Raw genomic sequence first — 19,326 nt, forward strand, 5'->3', positions numbered from 1 at the left:
CCACAACTCGTATGTTTCTGTAAAGGTCCCCCCAGGCCCCGGGGGAACATTCTTTGAGGGCACCGGCCACTCCAGGTTGTGGCCACTACTGTCTAAATGGCCATTATTATGTTCAGTATCAAAAACCATGAATTTTGATACCCATATTGCCACAACTCGTATGTTTCTGTAAATGTCCCCCCAGGCCCCGGGGGAACCTTCTTTGAGGGCACCGGCCACTCCAGGTTGTGGCCACTACTGTCGAAATGGCCATTATGTTCAGTATCAAAAACCATGAATTTTGATACCCATATTGCCACAACTAGTATGTTTCTGTAAATGTCCCCCCAGGCCCCGGGGGAACCTTCTTTGAGGGCACCGGCCACTCCAGGTTGTGGCCACTACTGTCGAAATGGCCATTATTATGTTCAGTATCAAAAACCATGAATTTTGATACCCATATTGCCACAACTCGTATGTTTCTGTAAATGTCCCCTAGGCCCCGGGGGAACCTTCTTTGAGGGCACCGGCCACTCCAGGTTGTGGCCACTACTGTCGAAATGGCCTCTATTATGTTCAGTATCAAAAACCATGAATTTTGATACCCATATTGCCACAACTCGTATGTTTCTGTAAAGGTCCCCCCAGGCCCCGGGGGAACCTTCTTTGAGGGCACCGGCCACTCCAGGTTGTGGCCACTACTGTCGAAATGGCCATTATTATGTTCAGTATCAAAAACCATGAATTTTGATACCCATATTGCCACAACTCGTATGTTTCTGTAAATGTCCCCCCAGGCCCCGGGGGAACCTTCTTTGAGGGCACCGGCCACTCCAGGTTGTGGCCACTACTGTCGAAATGGCCATTATTATGTTCAGTATCAAAAACCATGAATTTTGATACCCATATTGCCACAACTCGTATGTTTCTGTAAATGTCCCCCCAGGCCCCGGGGGAACCTTCTTTGAGGGCACCGGCCACTCCAGGTTGTGGCCACTACTGTCTAAATGGCCATTATTATGTTCAGTATCAAAAACCATGAATTTTGATACCCATATTGCCACAACTCGTATGTTTCTGTAAATGTCCCCCCAGGCCCCGGGGGAACCTTCTTTGAGGGCACCGGCCACTCCAGGTTGTGGCCACTACTGTCGAAATGGCCATTATGTTCAGTATCAAAAACCATGAATTTTGATACCCATATTGCCACAACTAGTATGTTTCTGTAAATGTCCCCCCAGGCCCCGGGGGAACCTTCTTTGAGGGCACCGGCCACTCCAGGTTGTGGCCACTACTGTCGAAATGGCCATTATTATGTTCAGTATCAAAAACCATGAATTTTGATACCCATATTGCCACAACTCGTATGTTTCTGTAAATGTCCCCTAGGCCCCGGGGGAACCTTCTTTGAGGGCACCGGCCACTCCAGGTTGTGGCCACTACTGTCGAAATGGCCTCTATTATGTTCAGTATCAAAAACCATGAATTTTGATACCCATATTGCCACAACTCGTATGTTTCTGTAAAGGTCCCCCCAGGCCCCGGGGGAACCTTCTTTGAGGGCACCGGCCACTCCAGGTTGTGGCCACTACTGTCTAAATGGCCATTATTATGTTCAGTATCAAAAACCATGAATTTTGATACCCATATTGCCACAACTCGTATGTTTCTGTAAATGTCCCCCCAGGCCCCGGGGGAACCTTCTTTGAGGGCACCGGCCACTCCAGGTTGTGGCCACTACTGTCGAAATGGCCATTATTATGTTCAGTATCAAAAACCATGAATTTTGATACCCATATTGCCACAACTCGAATGTTTCTGTAAATGTCCCCCCAGGCCCCGGGGGAACCTTCTTTGAGGGCACCGGCCACTCCAGGTTGTGGCCACTACTGTCGAAATGGCCATTATTATGTTCAGTATAAAAAACCATGAATTTTGATACCCATATTGCCACAACTCGTATGTTTCTGTAAATGTCCCCCTAAGCCCCGGGGGAACCTTCTTTGAGGGCACCGGCCACTCCAGGTTGTGGCCACTACTGTCGAAATGGCCATTATTATGTTCAGTATCAAAAACCATGAATTTTGATACCCATATTGCCACAACTCGTATGTTTCTGTAAATGTCCCCCCAGGCCCCGGGGGAACCTTCTTTGAGGGCACCGGCCACTCCAGGTTGTGGCCACTACTGTCGAAATGGCCATTATTATGTTCAGTATCAAAAACCATGAATTTTGATACCCATATTGCCACAACTCGTATGTTTCTGTAAATGTCCCCCCAGGCCCCGGGGGAACCTTCTTTGAGGGCACCGGCCACTCCAGGTTGTGGCCACTACTGTCGAAATGGCCATTATTATGTTCAGTATCAAAAACCATGAATTTTGATACCCATATTGCCACAACTCGTATGTTTCTGTAAATGTCCCCCCAGGCCCCGGGGGAACCTTCTTTGAGGGCACCGGCCACTCCAGGTTGTGGCCACTACTGTCGAAATGGCCATTATTATGTTCAGTATCAAAAACCATGAATTTTGATACCCATATTGCCACAACTCGTATGTTTCTGTAAATGTCCCCCCAGGCCCCGGGGGAACCTTCTTTGAGGGCACCGGCCACTCCAGGTTGTGGCCACTACTGTCGAAATGGCCATTATTATGTTCAGTATCAAAAACCATGAATTTTGATACCCATATTGCCACAACTCGTATGTTTCTGTAAATGTCCCCCCAGGCCCCGGGGGAACCTTCTTTGAGGGCACCGGCCACTCCAGGTTGTGGCCACTACTGTCGAAATGGCCATTATTATGTTCAGTATCAAAAACCATGAATTTTGATACCCATATTGCCACAACTCGTATGTTTCTGTAAATGTCCCCCCAGGCCCCGGGGGAACCTTCTTTAAGGGCACCGGCCACTCCAGGTTGTGGCCACTACTGTCGAAATGGCCATTATTATGTTCAGTATCAAAAACCATGAATTTTGATACCCATATTGCCACAACTCGTATGTTTCTGTAAATGTCCCCCCAGGCCCCGGGGGAACCTTCTTTGAGGGCACCGGCCACTCCAGGTTGTGGCCACTACTGTCGAAATGGCCATTATTATGTTCAGTATCAAAAACCATGAATTTTGATACCCATATTGCCACAACTCGTATGTTTCTGTAAATGTCCCCCCAGGCCCCGGGGGAACCTTCTTTGAGGGCACCGGCCACTCCAGGTTGTGGCCACTACTGTCGAAATGGCCATTATTATGTTCAGTATCAAAAACCATGAATTTTGATACCCATATTGCCACAACTCGTATGTTTCTGTAAATGTCCCCCCAGGCCCCGGGGGAACCTTCTTTGAGGGCACCGGCCACTCCAGGTTGTGGCCACTACTGTCGAAATGGCCATTATTATGTTCAGTATCAAAAACCATGAATTTTGATACCCATATTGCCACAACTCGTATGTTTCTGTAAATGTCCCCCCAGGCCCCGGGGGAACCTTCTTTGAGGGCACCGGCCACTCCAGGTTGTGGCCACTACTGTCGAAATGGCCATTATTATGTTCAGTATCAAAAACCATGAATTTTGATACCCATATTGCCACAACTCGTATGTTTCTGTAAATGTCCCCCCAGGCCCCGGGGGAACCTTCTTTGAGGGCACCGGCCACTCCAGGTTGTGGCCACTACTGTCGAAATGGCCATTATTATGTTCAGTATCAAAAACCATGAATTTTGATACCCATATTGCCACAACTCGTATGTTTCTGTAAATGTCCCCCCAGGCCCCGGGGGAACCTTCTTTGAGGGCACCGGCCACTCCAGGTTGTGGCCACTACTGTCGAAATGGCCATTATTATGTTCAGTATCAAAAACCATGAATTTTGATACCCATATTGCCACAACTCGTATGTTTCTGTAAATGTCCCCCCAGGCCCCGGGGGAACCTTCTTTGAGGGCACCGGCCACTCCAGGTTGTGGCCACTACTGTCGAAATGGCCATTATTATGTTCAGTATCAAAAACCATGAATTTTGATACCCATATTGCCACAACTCGTATGTTTCTGTAAATGTCCCCCCAGGCCCCGGGGGAACCTTCTTTGAGGGCACCGGCCACTCCAGGTTGTGGCCACTACTGTCGAAATGGCCATTATTATGTTCAGTATCAAAAACCATGAATTTTGATACCCATATTGCCACAACTCGTATGTTTCTGTAAATGTCCCCCCAGGCCCCGGGGGAACCTTCTTTGAGGGCACCGGCCACTCCAGGTTGTGGCCACTACTGTCGAAATGGCCATTATTATGTTCAGTATCAAAAACCATGAATTTTGATACCCATATTGCCACAACTCGTATGTTTCTGTAAATGTCCCCCCAGGCCCCGGGGGAACCTTCTTTGAGGGCACCGGCCACTCCAGGTTGTGGCCACTACTGTCGAAATGGCCATTATTATGTTCAGTATCAAAAACCATGAATTTTGATACCCATATTGCCACAACTCGTATGTTTCTGTAAATGTCCCCCCAGGCCCCGGGGGAACCTTCTTTGAGGGCACCGGCCACTCCAGGTTGTGGCCACTACTGTCGAAATGGCCATTATTATGTTCAGTATCAAAAACCATGAATTTTGATACCCATATTGCCACAACTCGTATGTTTCTGTAAATGTCCCCCCAGGCCCCGGGGGAACCTTCTTTGAGGGCACCGGCCACTCCAGGTTGTGGCCACTACTGTCGAAATGGCCATTATTATGTTCAGTATCAAAAACCATGAATTTTGATACCCATATTGCCACAACTCGTATGTTTCTGTAAATGTCCCCCCAGGCCCCGGGGGAACCTTCTTTAAGGGCACCGGCCACTCCAGGTTGTGGCCACTACTGTCGAAATGGCCATTATTATGTTCAGTATCAAAAACCATGAATTTTGATACCCATATTGCCACAACTCGTATGGTTCTGTAAAAGTTCCCCCAGGCCCCGGGGGAACCTACTTCGAGGGTACCGGCCACTCCAGGTTTTTTCCACCACCAATTCGAAATTTTTCATGAGAACCGCCGCATCATAGTGGCTTCAACGCGGTCCGCTTCGCTCGAATTTCCTCCTTCTGCTGCTGGTGGTTCTTCCTTCTGGTTGCTGGTCCTCTTCTTCTATTGGCCGCTGCTGCTGCTGCTGCTCCGCGCCTGCCCGACGCGCACAGTTCGAGTGCTCGTTCCAAAGTGACTTGCTTTTGCGAAATTTTCTGCTTAAATAGCGGCACAGCCGGAGAACGGCACAAAAGGGGCGCGGTCTCGAATGCATACGCTCGCTCTGATTGGTCATCAAAACCATGAATTTTGATACCCATATTGCCACAACTCGTATGTTTCTGTAAATGTCCCCCCAGGCCCCGGGGGAACCTTCTTTGAGGGCACCGGCCACTCCAGGTTGTGGCCACTACTGTCGAAATGGCCATTATTATGTTCAGTATCAAAAACCATGAATTTTGATACCCATATTGCCACAACTCGTATGTTTCTGTAAATGTCCCCCCAGGCCCCGGGGGAACCTTCTTTAAGGGCACCGGCCACTCCAGGTTGTGGCCACTACTGTCGAAATGGCCATTATTATGTTCAGTATCAAAAACCATGAATTTTGATACCCATATTGCCACAACTCGTATGGTTCTGTAAAAGTTCCCCCAGGCCCCGGGGGAACCTACTTCGAGGGTACCGGCCACTCCAGGTTTTTTCCACCACCAATTCGAAATTTTTCATGAGAACCGCCGCATCATAGTGGCTTCAACGCGGTCCGCTTCGCTCGAATTTCCTCCTTCTGCTGCTGGTGGTTCTTCCTTCTGGTTGCTGGTCCTCTTCTTCTATTGGCCGCTGCTGCTGCTGCTGCTCCGCGCCTGCCCGACGCGCACAGTTCGAGTGCTCGTTCCAAAGTGACTTGCTTTTGCGAAATTTTCTGCTTAAATAGCGGCACAGCCGGAGAACGGCACAAAAGGGGCGCGGTCTCGAATGCATACGCTCGCTCTGATTGGTCATCTGTCCGATTTGTACTGAAAAATTACTCATTTTGATTGCATGTTTTAAGTGCTTTAACTATGTTTAGTCAGACTATCTATGTAGTTAAACAATAGCTGAAGTCTTCCTCTTTCGATTGGTGGTCCAACCATCTGGATTGATTCACAGGGAAAAAAGATATAAGCGTTCAAAATGTCCCCTTTTTTAACGCTTAAAAGTGACGCTTTGGATCGAATTTCTGAACTGGCCCCCCAATATAGTAAGTAAAGACATAGTCCTATGTCAAAAAATCAACACATGTAAAGAGCTTCCTATTCATACGCAGCGGCAGTATCGATGTGTTGGTAAATCTGGTTCAATCTGAGAGCGTGAACTGACAGCATTTTTGGGAGAGAGCGAAATGCCACCCCCAGCCCCCAGCCGACTTAACTCGCTCAGCTCTCCAGAGGGAGCTGCATGCAAAAGGTAAACAAACCAGCGCGTTGACAGCACGTTGAGAGCATGAATAAATGAGAGAGCGCGAGAGCACGACAGATATTGCTCTATATTTGGCGCACTTTTAGGCATCAGGCTGTTTTGCGCAGACTGGTGATGGCTTTTTTTTAGAACTGGAATGTTCAACTGCGCGCGTTGAACCTCTTCGATCTTACTAGTGGTTACTAGTGGATTCTTGCTCTACTGGAAAGTGATGTAATGTTAAGTTTAGATAGTGTGATTGATAGATTGAATTGAAAGAAAAAAGTACTGTGTGAATCGGGACACATTAGAAGAATTATGACAGTAGATCAGGGAAGGGATTTAAGCACCTTGTTTTGCAAAATATCAAAGGTGCTGTGCTACTGAGTAGATTCAACCATGATCGTTATTTTATTTTTCGGATGGTTCTATTTAAAGCGGATCAGTCCTAAATAGTTTAAGATTTGATGCCATTAAATGCTTCAAAAACGACTGTATTTATTCAGACTGTAGTCCCGGTTCACTCTAGTTGTATATATTATTAGACCGATTCTTAGCGAAGCTACACCAAAAAGTCACTTTTCAATTTTCAATTCGAATTTTTATATGAAAAATTTCATTTATACAATGATTTAAAAATTGCAATGTTCTTTAAATACGTTTTCTTTCCTCAAACGCCAAAAATATTGACCAGATAAGGTCTGCAAGCCCTTGAATATTAGAGGAGTTTTTTCATAAAACTGCTCCTTTGTTGTCCCGTCACGGAAAGAAATGGCTAGCAAAAACTAAATTTCAACCAATTTGTTCAGTCCAAGGAGCAAAAGATTCGTTTTTCAATTTGTTTCTTGGTGTGCCTATTTAAAGTCCAGGTTTACGATGTTGTCCCGTCACGCTACATTTTTGTTTCAGGGGAAGCACAGGTACTATATGGTTCATTCTACACGACATTTTTTTGTAGGAAAATCAATTATCTTTCCGAATAAGTAATAACATTGGGGTGTTTCTTCTTTTATTTTGCCACTACAGCCAAAACGCTGAAAAAAACTTGGGATTTTTTTGAAAAGGAGCCGAAGAATCGGTCATTATCATATATTGTAGCATGCATTTGTTCTGAAAACATTTTTTCACTGATGCTAAAAACAAATATTTTAATTATCTCGGATTCATGTCAATATAGTTTTGTTTTTAACATCAAAAGTCCTTCTTTTTATTCGGATATTGAATTCCAAAGCCATGAGGACATAACAGTGAGTAAATTCAATTCTCTAAAATTTTTACAAAGGATCAAAAGAGATAAGACTTGGTTCTAAAAAGTATAAAGTAAAATGTCAATTTAATTTTTAAATAGTAACCAAGTTAGCTCAATATTAGTTGGTCTTAAAAAAGCCCAACAAACAGTTTTCTTTTGTTAAGGATATGTTTTTTTCTGAACATCCTGATGAAACTTTTAAAATTGAGTATAATATTCAATAACTTTCCTTGAATTTCGATAAGGATGGCAGAGCGATTGCTCTATTTTTCCACATTCCCCACGCTAATGATTAAGTCTTAAAAATACATTTTAACAAGATAAAAAAGTCTTAATTATAATTTTTATTAATTATTTGCATAAACAGAAAATTGTAATAGCATAAAAATAATAAAACGTAAAAATAAAAGCCATTGGAAAGAAAAAAGCTTTTTAACATTGAACAGGTACTTCATTCGGGCACGAGTCGCCTCTGGGTTTCTTCTATTTAATATCCATCATTTGATTTTGATTTTACTAACTTTTGATTTCTTATCTTTCAAAGCTTGTCCACTCTTTTTTACCAATTGGGTATGAGCATGAGAGCCGGAGTCGGATTCGGAGTCGCTTGAAATATGACCCGACTCCGCAGCCCTGCCAATAGATTGAAAATCTGAAAACAACCCTATCGAAAGTATATAAATGTGAGGAAGGCACGAACCACCTTAAAGTTTAAAGTTTAAAAGTAACGTTTTCATGTTTAGGTTGTCGCAAAGTGAAACTCAAACAGCCACTCGTTCTTGCCAGAATTCAATTTTATTGATATAAATATTGTTCGTAAAGCTTTCACATCGAAAAAATGCCCATTATTCCAGTTCAGTTTGCTTTCCAATTTCACGCCACGTTTAGAGCGCGCCGTTGGGTGTTTAAAAAAGCAACAAGTTTTCACAAAAAGCCGGCAGCGGTGGTGCTTGCGCGCGATGATATATACGAGTCCAAATTTGTAGAGAGTTGTATTTAAATAGTAAAGACAGACTTTTTTGTTCTTCCGATTCCTTGAGTTGTTAAGTTTGATAAGGAGATGATTTCTCTCTGAAATGGCGCTTCGAGATCCGTCTGTTTATGGCCAATTTGCAGCAATTTCGGTTAAAGGTGGGTGGTTTTACTGGGTGGGAGTCAGTCCCATCAGTGTGAAGCGAACTTCCGTCGGGTCGCGTGCGATGTATTGTTTGCAAACGCCGATGGCATCCTTGAGCAGACTGTCCGGCGTGGTTGCTCCGTGCTCCACGGGGAAGTTCTTGCGCCCGTCCAGCTCGTACAGCTTTCCGCCGTGGTGAACAAAGGCCACAAAGTGGTGGTACACCTTCTCGTTAATGTCCGGCGCGGCCGTTTGACCCTCGTTGGCCACCGATTCGTGCGTCTCGGTGAACCCGGCGTCATTCTCCAGCAGCTTGCCACGCTCTTCCGGGCTGAGATCGCGGGCGCCATCCAGATACTTCTTCATGACGGAACCCTCGGTCAGTTCGATGTCCGGATTATTGAGAACGGCGTGGACCAGGGCGATGGTGCCGCAAGCATTGTGCACGTACTGCCTCAGATAGAACAGGTCCTTCGGATGTTCGATGTTCTTGGCCTTCAGCTCGGCGTCCTCCTTGGCGCGGAACTCTTCGTACTGCGGAGAAGAAAATTGAAAATCAATAACGGCAGCGATGACTCACGCCGAGCGCCGCCCCACCCGGCACGGACACACACTCACCACATCGGAACAGGGAAACAGGAAAATCAGCGACTTCAGCGGGCTCGGGACAAAGGCCAGCGCGTCATCGTCCATGCTGTAAATGTCCACGATGTTCCACAGCGGCGAAACGCCCAGCTTTTCCAGGTATTTGTTGAGAACCTGTCGGAGGACAGAAGAAAAACAAATAAGAAAAATCTTAAACCACAAAGGAATTGTATCGATTACACTTACATCTGGGTTCGATTCCAGTGGCAACCAGGTGGTCATGGTAAAATTAACAGATTTTCGACTGTTCTTGGTGGTGGTTCAAAGCTGACTCAACGTGAGGTGACTTCAGTTTTCCTCCGACGATGATAATTCAATTTTCCACGGGAATAATCTAATTTGCAACGAGCAGTCAGTCAGCGGAAAAGCAGCGGAGCGGGTGCCGGCAAAACATATGCAACTTTCAAAATGACATCCCCACCCACACGCTGATAACGGACGCACAAACACACACACACATGGAGCAGGTGACAGTTGCAGAAATTCAACTGTAGTGCTGTCTCTTTTCGTCTGCTGCAGGTTTAATGAAACGTGTGGTTGCCCTTCTCTTTACCCATTTTACACAATCCTTGAAAATCACTAGATTTTTGCTTATATTAATATTAATATACGTTTGAAAAGGTCAGTGCTAAATTCCGGGTAGTGTTTTTTACCACCGCTGTGCATAAAAAAAAATATACCGTAATCTGGGGTGAATCGGGACTACAGTCTGAATAGGGACAGCAGTTTTTAGAGCACCTAAAGCTTTTAAATTAGGAAATGGATATACACATTTTGTTTTCCTGAGTCTGTTCTAACTGAAACCAACCAGAAAAATTAAAATATTGTGCTCCAACATGGTTAAAACTGCTGTCCCAATTCGCCCCATGTGTCCCAATTGACCCCAGTTTACGGTATGGCTTTAGGAGCCTATTTTAGGACAAAATTTCATTATGTTCGGATTAAGATGCATTTTTGAAATATTTTTTATTTAATGCTTGTAAAAGGAATAGCATAACTTTTCATAAAAGTGAAAATAAACAGAAATGTTCACAAAAAGTTGCTCTACTCGTTGGTAAAAAAAAAGCAAAGCAATCCACTTTGGGAGCGTTCTTTTATTACGTAACGCGAAAAATCGGACTTTTAGACCCCCTCCCCCCCCTCGTAACAAAATTTCCATACAAATTTTAAAAAATTTGTATGGAGCGTAACACGGCCTCCGACCCCCCCCCCTCCCCCCCTACTGCGTTACGTAATAAAAGAACGCTCCCTTTAACGAGCCCTGGGTCTTTTGTGGGCTCTGTTGCAAGTTTCTGCTCATTTCTAGGCATCCGAAGGTTATGTGTGGTGAATCACCCAAAATCTCTTTTACGCAAATTGACCGACGTTTTACTTCCCCATCCGATAGAAGGCCAGGAGGTTAAGGCGGGAATCGAACCCGCACCCCATAGCAACTTAGGGATCAGCAGCCGAAGCCGCTAACCACCGCGCCACGAGGCCCCCTCCTCGTTGGTGTACTTGGTTTTAGTGAATTTCAAGGAACAATCCAGATTATCCAACATCATTCAAACACGACCGCTTATTAGGCTTAAAATGGGCATATTTCCCCTACTATCAAAACATGTAAGAATCCCGATTATAAACCAAATTCAACCTGTTCACCTATGCTTTTTTTGGCACCGCTCCAAAGTTTTGCGATTTTCGGCATTTTTGAAAACAAAAAATTACAGAGCAAAACTCGAGAGCTATTTTTTAAACTTTAAATTGGACGCTGAATGGAATGGCGTCATCAGATGATCGATGGAAATCAATCATTGATGCATTTTGTGCAATTGAAAACATTCAATGCAATTTTCTTAAATATACATGCGATTTATTTTTGATTCTTTACTACGCAATCAAAAAAAAAAAAAAAAAGGACGAGCGAGAGGACGAGATACATGTTTGTTTGTTCTTTATTAGAGTTTTATGGATTTTAATTATTGCATTCACAGCTTATACTTAACATCCGTGGATTTCAAATCTACGCAGCTTTAATCGAGTCACCTGAAAAAAACAATACATATTTGTGATTACTAGGGAAAATTCTCATATGTCTGGCAAGTTAGGCACTCGCTCTTAACTTCATCCAATTGGCTGATTTTCACTATTTAAACAACTTTTTTTTGTAAAACTGTGGACAGAAACGCCAAAGTCTTGATATGCTTACATTAGAGGCACGGTGAAATTACATGCTGTGCCCCTACTTTGCTTTAATACATTTCTCGGGTTAGTTTTCAAAAGGTCCTATGCGCCATTTGTTAACTAAGCAGGTTTTCGATCGACTCTCGTTCAATTTATGAATTATCAACTTGAAAAATGCGTTTAATTGTTTATCTGCATGTCTTTCGAATGTTCTTTACTGGAAAACAATGAAAATTTAATTTATTCTAGAGAAAAATCAAATAAGTGTCCGAGGTTGTGCTGGTTGTTACCCTAATGCAAACTAATCGAACTGTTTGTAACGGAGCAAATAAACGTCGATCCATAAATAGAATTTTAGAAACTATAGTTTATAATTATTAGGTAATTTTTAATTGTCATATTGATTATAACACTGAAATAATACTATAAGGCTCGCTATAAGCCACTAATTGAAATGTAACTGACCTAAGCTTGTGTTTATTCCTTACATAATTGCCAATTGCCACATATTGTCTATCTCAATACTCGTCCAAGTGATTAGATTAGCTCAATAACGTAAAAGCTTGAGTATAATACAAGTCCATGCTGTAACATGCGGCTAGCTATGATGCAACTATACAGATAAAGGGGACATTCAGCCAACAGTCACGTATATCGTATGCTTCTTATTACTCATGCACTCACATGGTGTCGATCCAAATCCTAAAATAAAATTCCCTGACTTTTCCCTGACCTCTCCAGACCACCTTTTTTATTTTCTATTTTTTACTAACATATTAATTGGAGCGTTTTTATGGTTTCATGCATTTTCCTTTTTGAATATTGCAAATTTAAGATATTGAAAAAAAATCAATGACTTTTTTATTTTATTTATTTAACGATGCATTCTGCAAAAACTTAAAAACTTTTTTTTTATTTTGTCAATCATTTTTTTCTAATCGAACATCCAAAATGAGCAACCATAAAATTGTCCTATGTTTTATATCTGGTGATGCCATTTTAAATTTTGCCCTTTACCAAAAAATCTAGAGTTTTTTTGAATGGATCCTATAAACATATGAAACACAATAGCTTACAGGACCTTAAAAAACTCTAGAAATAATTAATAATTACAATTGTTGCAAATTTCAAATTGCGATTAGTTAGTTTCACTTCATTTCCTAAAAAATATTTAATGTTAAAAGTTTTCAAAAAAAAAATTGAAAATTTGAATTAAAGTAAGAAGTCATGTTTAATTTTAAAATTGTTGCCTTTTGCGGAATTTTCAAACGAATTAGGCCGATGCCATTTTTGATTGTGTTTTTATAAAAAAAAAAACACAAAAAAAATAAAAAAAAACACAAAAAAAAACTAAAGGATTTGGAGACAAAACCCTCAAGAAAGATTAAAACAAAACTGAAAAAATAAGAAAAATATACAATTAAATGTAAATTTTTCAAGTACATGTTAACGGTTTTAAAAAAGATCCAGGTCTTTTTCAACAATGATTGTATTTAAAGTAAACGGTTTTCTTAAATAATTTTACAAAAAAAATATTTGTGCCATAAAATTTAAAAAAAATGGTTTCTACCTTGACCAGAGCCTACAGACGATCATTCACACGATCAATATATTTTATAAAGAAAATACAACCTGCTCGAGCTTTTCAAAAAGTCATTGTTTATCAAACTTAGATATTTGGGTGTTTTGGAATAGATTCCAAATTTAAGCTCGATCTGACCACGGGAACTCCTCCTTGTAACCCCTTGAATGTTGTTTGGGGAAAATATGTGAAATGTAGTTGCACAATCCCTATGCAATCTCGGATGCTGGAAACAACTTTTCCGAAGAGACCATATTTTATAAATTCTTGAACTCTCAAAATTTTTTATTCAGAATTGTTACGGAGAAATCCGCGTCATTTTAAGAAAAATAATTTTGCGACAAACATACAATTTTGTAATCTCAGAACGCAGAATCTTGAAACGCTGAAAATGTATTTTTGCTACGATTAGGTAAACTAGAGGAAAAATCCAAAACAAATATTCTGGCAAAAAAAAATAAAAAATTTCAACATTTAGAAATTTAGATCTAAAAACTCAATGAAATCTTAATAAAAAAATAATAAAATTTATAAAATATAATAAATTTTCGATCTTGAGGTTTTAAATTTAAGATACAGTTCATACTCGATGATCTTACCAAAGCGTCACTTTGAAAAATCGAAGCAAATTTTCCTACAACTTCTTCTCAAAATTTCTCTAGCCTAAAAAAAACTCCAAAAACACTTCAAAAATGGCAGCATTCAAGAACCTAGGAATTTAAGAATTTAAGAATTGAGGATTTTAAAAATTTTAGATTGAATCAATAAATTTTTAAAATCTTAAATTTTAATTTAATTTTGAAATTTTAAAAATTTGAGAATTTAAGAATTTAAGAATTTAAGTATTTAAGTATTTAAGAATTTAAGAATTTGGGAATTTAAGAATTTAAGAATTTAAGAATTTAAGAATTTAAGAATTTAAGAATTTAAGAATTTAAGAATTTAAGAATTTAAGAATTTAAGAATTTAAGAATTTAAGAATTTAAGAATTTAAGAATTTAAGAATTTAAGAATTTAAGAATTTAAGAATTTAAGAATTTAAGAATTTAAGAATTTAAGAATTTAAGAATTTAAGAATTTAAGAATTTAAGAATTTAAGAATTTAAGAATTTAAGAATTTAAGAATTTAAGAATTTAAGAATTTAAGAATTTAAGAATTTCAGAATTTCAGAATATCAGAATTTAAGAATTTAAGAATTTAAGAATCTAAGAATTTAAGAATTTAAGAATTTAAGAATTTAAGAATTTAAGAATTTAAGAATTTAAATTTTATTTGAGATTTTCGTTTTTTTTTTGTTTTCAAAACTGTTCTAAATTTAATACTTTCTTAGTTCCCAAATTTAAATTTTTAATTTAAATTTAATGAATTTATTTTTTTAAATTTTGAATTTTTCTTTAAAATTTGAATTTTTGATCTTTAGTTTTCTCGAGCTGAAATTCAGATTTTTAAAATTCTGAATTTAGAAATTTTGGATGTTTTAAATTACGATTTTAGAAATTCGAAAAAAAATTAATCTGAATTTTAAAAATTTTGATTAAAAAACTATTATAATATAAAAAAATGTTTCGAATTATGAAATTTGAATTTTGAATGATGAAGCATTAATTTTATAATGTTCTTATCTTTTTATTGTTCGCCAAGAATGTTTCAATTTGGAAAAAAATATTTCTACGGGTAAATCCCATCTAAAATTCAAAGGCAAATTGAATATATCCACTATAAAATTAAAAATAAATAAAATAAAATTAATAATAAATAAGGTTAAAAAAAACATTCTTCAAAACTCAAAAACAATTACGTTCTCAGAGCCGGATATATTAAGAAATGAGTTAAGTGTGTTATTTAAGAAATTCTCAACCATACATTTAAAAAATAATCCCTACATAATCTTCATCTTAATTTTTCGACGGTTCGTATTAAGAAAATACAAACAAACTATTTCAGAAAATAAAAATCTATTAATAAGAAATTAAAATTGCACTCAATGGAAAAAAACAAATTCTCGTAATTCTTGATAATATTTTTCTTAATAACTTGAAAGTAATTCTATCTATTTATCTATTTATTTATCAAAATTGCCATCCGCGCGAAATCCGCGCCTGAGCAAAATTAGTCAGCAAATCCGCGCCAAATCCGCGCTATCCGCGCGAAACGCGCCCTCCGTAACAACCCTGCATATTGCAAACAAGCAACGCTTTTTTCATCGTGACCCTTTTCTTAAGCATTTTTTATATGGAGTTCTGCGTTCCTTCCGGACTGATCAATATAAAAAATTAAATATTATCAATGTTACAAAGTTTGGCCTGGAAGACATTCAAATACATCATCACGGGCGAATTTTCAAAAAGAAATGATGCTAATATTTTTAAGATCATCGAAATTCCCTGACGCAGCTTAAAATTCCCTGACTTTCCCTGACTTTTCCAGGTCAAATAAAATTCCCTGACAATTCCAGGTTTTCCCTGACTTTTCCAGAAATCGACACCTTGACTCAGTGCGCGATTCCTTATCTTTACTATTTTGGCCAAAATCAATCACAAGCGCGCGTCGCTTTCACGTAGTGACTCACCCTAGGACTTACCTTTGCTAGCTTTTTCCACGGATCTTCGCTTTATCCGGGCGTAAGGACCGATGGCCGGATCCATCACAAAATCGTACAAAACTCGAACCCAAGACGTATGCTGTGGTATGGTTTCGTAGAACTCGGGTGCAATTTTTCGCACTTCTGGTAATCGGCTACCGGGAATGGCGGGAAAATCGTGATGTTCGTTGTGGTAGCCCACGTTGAAGGTGATCCAGTTCAGGGGTCCGTAGTACGAGTACGTTTCGAAGCCCTTTGCGTACATGTAATGCTCGGCTATAAAATGTCCAGCTACCGGATGAAGACCCATAGCCAGCAGAGATCCAATGATTAGATAGAACATGGCCTTCCACCCGAATAAGTACACCACGGCAGTGTTGAATGCCAACTGTACAATTGTGTTGATCACTTCCAGTCGTTCCACCGGAAGGGGATTAACAAACAGCGGTCGGATAGCGTAGAACAGGGGCTGCAGAACCACCCAAATGAATTTGCCCAATGTGGTGCAGAACAATTTAGCTTCCAAAATGCTGGGAACGTCCGGATCCAAATGTTCATCGGCCAGGTGTCGATGGTGTAGAATGTGGTATTTTTTAAACGACACTGACATGGGAAATCCAATCGGCAGGTTGCACCACATTCCAAAGTACCGGTTCGCCAGCGGTCTTCCGTACCCAAACGCCATGTTGTGAGATATCTCGTGGTTCGCCAGCATCAACGAATGATTAATCACACCTCCGAAGCAATATGCTACCAGGACAATCATTTTCCACGATTGATCTTGCATCACTTGGAGCATGAAGATTTGCATAAGTACCATCGCTGTTACGATATATTTAAACTTTGGATCTGGTCCGTACAGCTTCTTGATCTCGGGATACTTTTTCAGCATTACATCGCGTCGACCGATGTGTGGTTGTTCGTTGTAGACCCACTCGAAATCCGTCCGGGAAACGTGTTGACCCATTTTTCGAGTGGTGGGACTCGCTTCCTGGCCACAAACTGACTAAAACGAATTTAGTAGATTGAGCTGCGAAAATTACACGCCGGAATTGGCACGCCGCTAGGACTGATAACGGGCGAGCTTATCTGTTTTTGGGAGGTCGATAAAATGGATTTCCTTTGCCCATGACTCTGGATGGTGGTGAATTTTGGCAAAGGTTATGCTTGTCACCTTAGTTATCAGTCTAATACAAAACGGACTTTTTAATGTGTGAGTAGGGGAACTTCTCGTATTTTTGGCAGGTTAAGCACTAGCTCCTAACTCCGTCCAATTTGCTAATTTCCTTTATTTAAAGAACTTATTTTGCATAACTATGTATAGAAACATGCTTGCTCACTTCCTATTGAGCTATTAATCACTTGATTTCAGTTGAAAACGCTTTTTATGAGCTGTAACATAATTCTCAAATCAAATCAAAGCAAACCTTGGCGTTCTCTATTGTGAGATTCCTACTCGAAACTAGGTGTCCGAAGGCTTGAAACGATGAGGCATTTTAAACCTCTTTTACGACTAAGCTCCCATCCACCTCGATATTCAAACTGACGCCCTTTTGATTGTGAGTCCATTTGCCGACCAGCGACTCTCCGAGATAGGTTTTTATCCAGGGAGACGACCGTGGAGACGACTCACCTACAGCGGTATACGCACTTCGGAAGGAACCGGTCAAGAAAAAAATCAAATGGGCAGCAGCGGCAGCGCAAGCTAGTCAGAGAGGGTGAAGAAAAGCCCCAAGAAATCGCTCCCTCTCCTTTGTTCTGCTGTTCGTAAAGCTGTTTCTTGACCCCTTTCCTTCCGATCAGCATACTAGCCTTACACCTGGACTGAGCAAACTATTTAACAAACTAACAAGCGTGATCAGATAAATTTCGTCTCGAAAAATGCCATCCGGTCGCAACCGGTATGCCTACAATTATATTTCTTTCAATAAACATTTGCAGGGTTTTTTTTTTCTAAAATATGAAAAAATAGATCATATTTTTGTAAGTATTTGCATTTCAAAGTCAACTTTTCAGTTGTATCATGTGTCATGTACAAACTGTTGTATTACGTTATTTATCACCATGCCATAGTTTCGTAGTTTATGGACACTTCCTACAAACGTCATTCATTCACGCTCGCTTTCTCTTTCACTGTAACTGAAAATCGCACTTTGCTGAGTTCGTTTTCGCACTTTTTCATACGATTTTTTCAGTTCGACTGCGATTACACAAAAAAGTGTTATCGTAGTTGAACTGAAAAAATCGTATGAAAAAGTGCGAAAACGAACTCAGCAAAGTGCGATTTTCAGTTACAGTGTTCTTTCTCACTTTTCATTAATTGGGTCCTAAAATGAAGATTAGATTGCTGATATTATTGTTTACAGCGATAAAGCTTATTTTTCTGAGTACAATGACCCATTGTACGAGCACAAAGAGTTTAAAATGGATTTTTAAATCAATTTTGAAAAATTAACCTCGCGGTCCTTCTTGACAGAAAAGCTCCTACTTGACAGCTCGTTCCAAGGGGACTATAGTTGATCCATCGAAAAAATGTTGTCTTGTCAAAAAAATTTTTTGCATTAAAATGAAAAAAAGTGATCAGAAATGGTTTTTAATCGTGTTTTTTACCGTTGTACATAAAAATTGGCATAGGACTTTAGTACCCAATTCTGTATCCGAGTGCCGAGCAGTACAGTCGTGTCAATGTCAATAGTTTGTTAAGTTAATCAAACTTGTTTTAATTGACTACCAAATAAAACACTAACCATGCGGTTTATTCAAAACGCATTGGAATATAAAACGTTGTTTTTATCCACATTTGTCCATTTTTTTCATTTTTTTTGTCATTTCGATTTATAAAACTAAGGGACCATCCATAAACCACGTGGATACTTTAGGGGGGGGGGGGAGGTATGGCGCTTGTCCACGCTCCATACAAAAAAGATTTTTTTGTATGGACAATTTTCCATGAAAAGGGGAGGGGGGGGGGGGGGTGGAGATTTTTTGTTTATGGATGGTCCCTAAAATGCCAAAGATCGGCCGTGACACCGATTCTGTGTTTTCAGAAGTTGATAACTCCTATTTTTAAGTGCCTTAACATATGCAAAAGTGACCAAACCAATTTCGAACTAAATAAAAATAGTTTGCCGTTATTTTTTACAGTTAAATTATATTGCTAAAAATGTGAAACACTTCCGAAAACACATATCACAACACAAAACACGCAATTACATTTTAAGTGTAAAAAGTTGATTTTTTCCCGATTTCGTCATTTTTTTGAATTTGCGCGTGGCATGCCGGAAGTCACAGGTTTTTAGGCTAGATTTTTCGGTCTAAGGACTTTTTTTCCTAGAAAGACCACCTTATAGCCTTTCATTTGCGTCCAAGACAACTAAAATCGGTTGAAATGGCGTGGAGTTAAGATTTTTAGAAAAATGTGGTTTTTGATAAACCTTATGAAAATTGCCCTTTTTTGGGGCCACAGTAGCATGCCGAAGGTCACCCTAATGGCCAAAAAAAACTGGCAAAAATACGGGCTAATACGGGACTAATTATTTTGGCCAACAAATTTTCAG

The 19,326-nt window shown here is 40.1% G+C and overlaps 3 protein-coding genes across 3 annotated transcripts in view; 1 reads left to right on the plus strand and 2 right to left on the minus strand.

Moving 5' to 3' along the window:
* The window catches only part of LOC120428233 (zinc finger protein 39-like), a 487,119-nt gene that overhangs the window by 61,164 nt on the left and 406,629 nt on the right, over window positions 1-19,326 (plus strand). The gene's annotated exons all lie outside the window — the stretch shown is intronic.
* Window positions 8,820-9,851, minus strand: LOC120429990 (ubiquitin carboxyl-terminal hydrolase). The gene is made up of 3 exons (XM_039595083.2): window positions 9,629-9,851; window positions 9,416-9,556; window positions 8,820-9,331 (listed from the first exon to the last, which is right to left on the minus strand). Exons 1-3 carry the CDS (start codon window positions 9,662-9,664, stop codon window positions 8,822-8,824), a joined length of 687 nt encoding a protein of 228 aa, XP_039451017.1. The 5' UTR covers window positions 9,665-9,851; the 3' UTR covers window positions 8,820-8,821.
* Window positions 11,359-16,841, minus strand: LOC120429989 (sphingolipid delta(4)-desaturase DES1-like). Its single transcript, XM_039595082.2, has 2 exons — window positions 15,770-16,841; window positions 11,359-11,467 (listed from the first exon to the last, which is right to left on the minus strand). The coding sequence occupies exons 1-2, from the start codon at window positions 16,734-16,736 to the stop codon at window positions 11,445-11,447; spliced, it is 990 nt and encodes a 329-aa protein (XP_039451016.1). The 5' UTR covers window positions 16,737-16,841; the 3' UTR covers window positions 11,359-11,444.

Source organism: Culex pipiens, chromosome 2 (genome assembly GCF_016801865.2).
Source record: "Culex pipiens pallens isolate TS chromosome 2, TS_CPP_V2, whole genome shotgun sequence".
In the NCBI taxonomy this organism is placed as follows: Eukaryota; Metazoa; Arthropoda; class Insecta; order Diptera; family Culicidae; genus Culex; species Culex pipiens.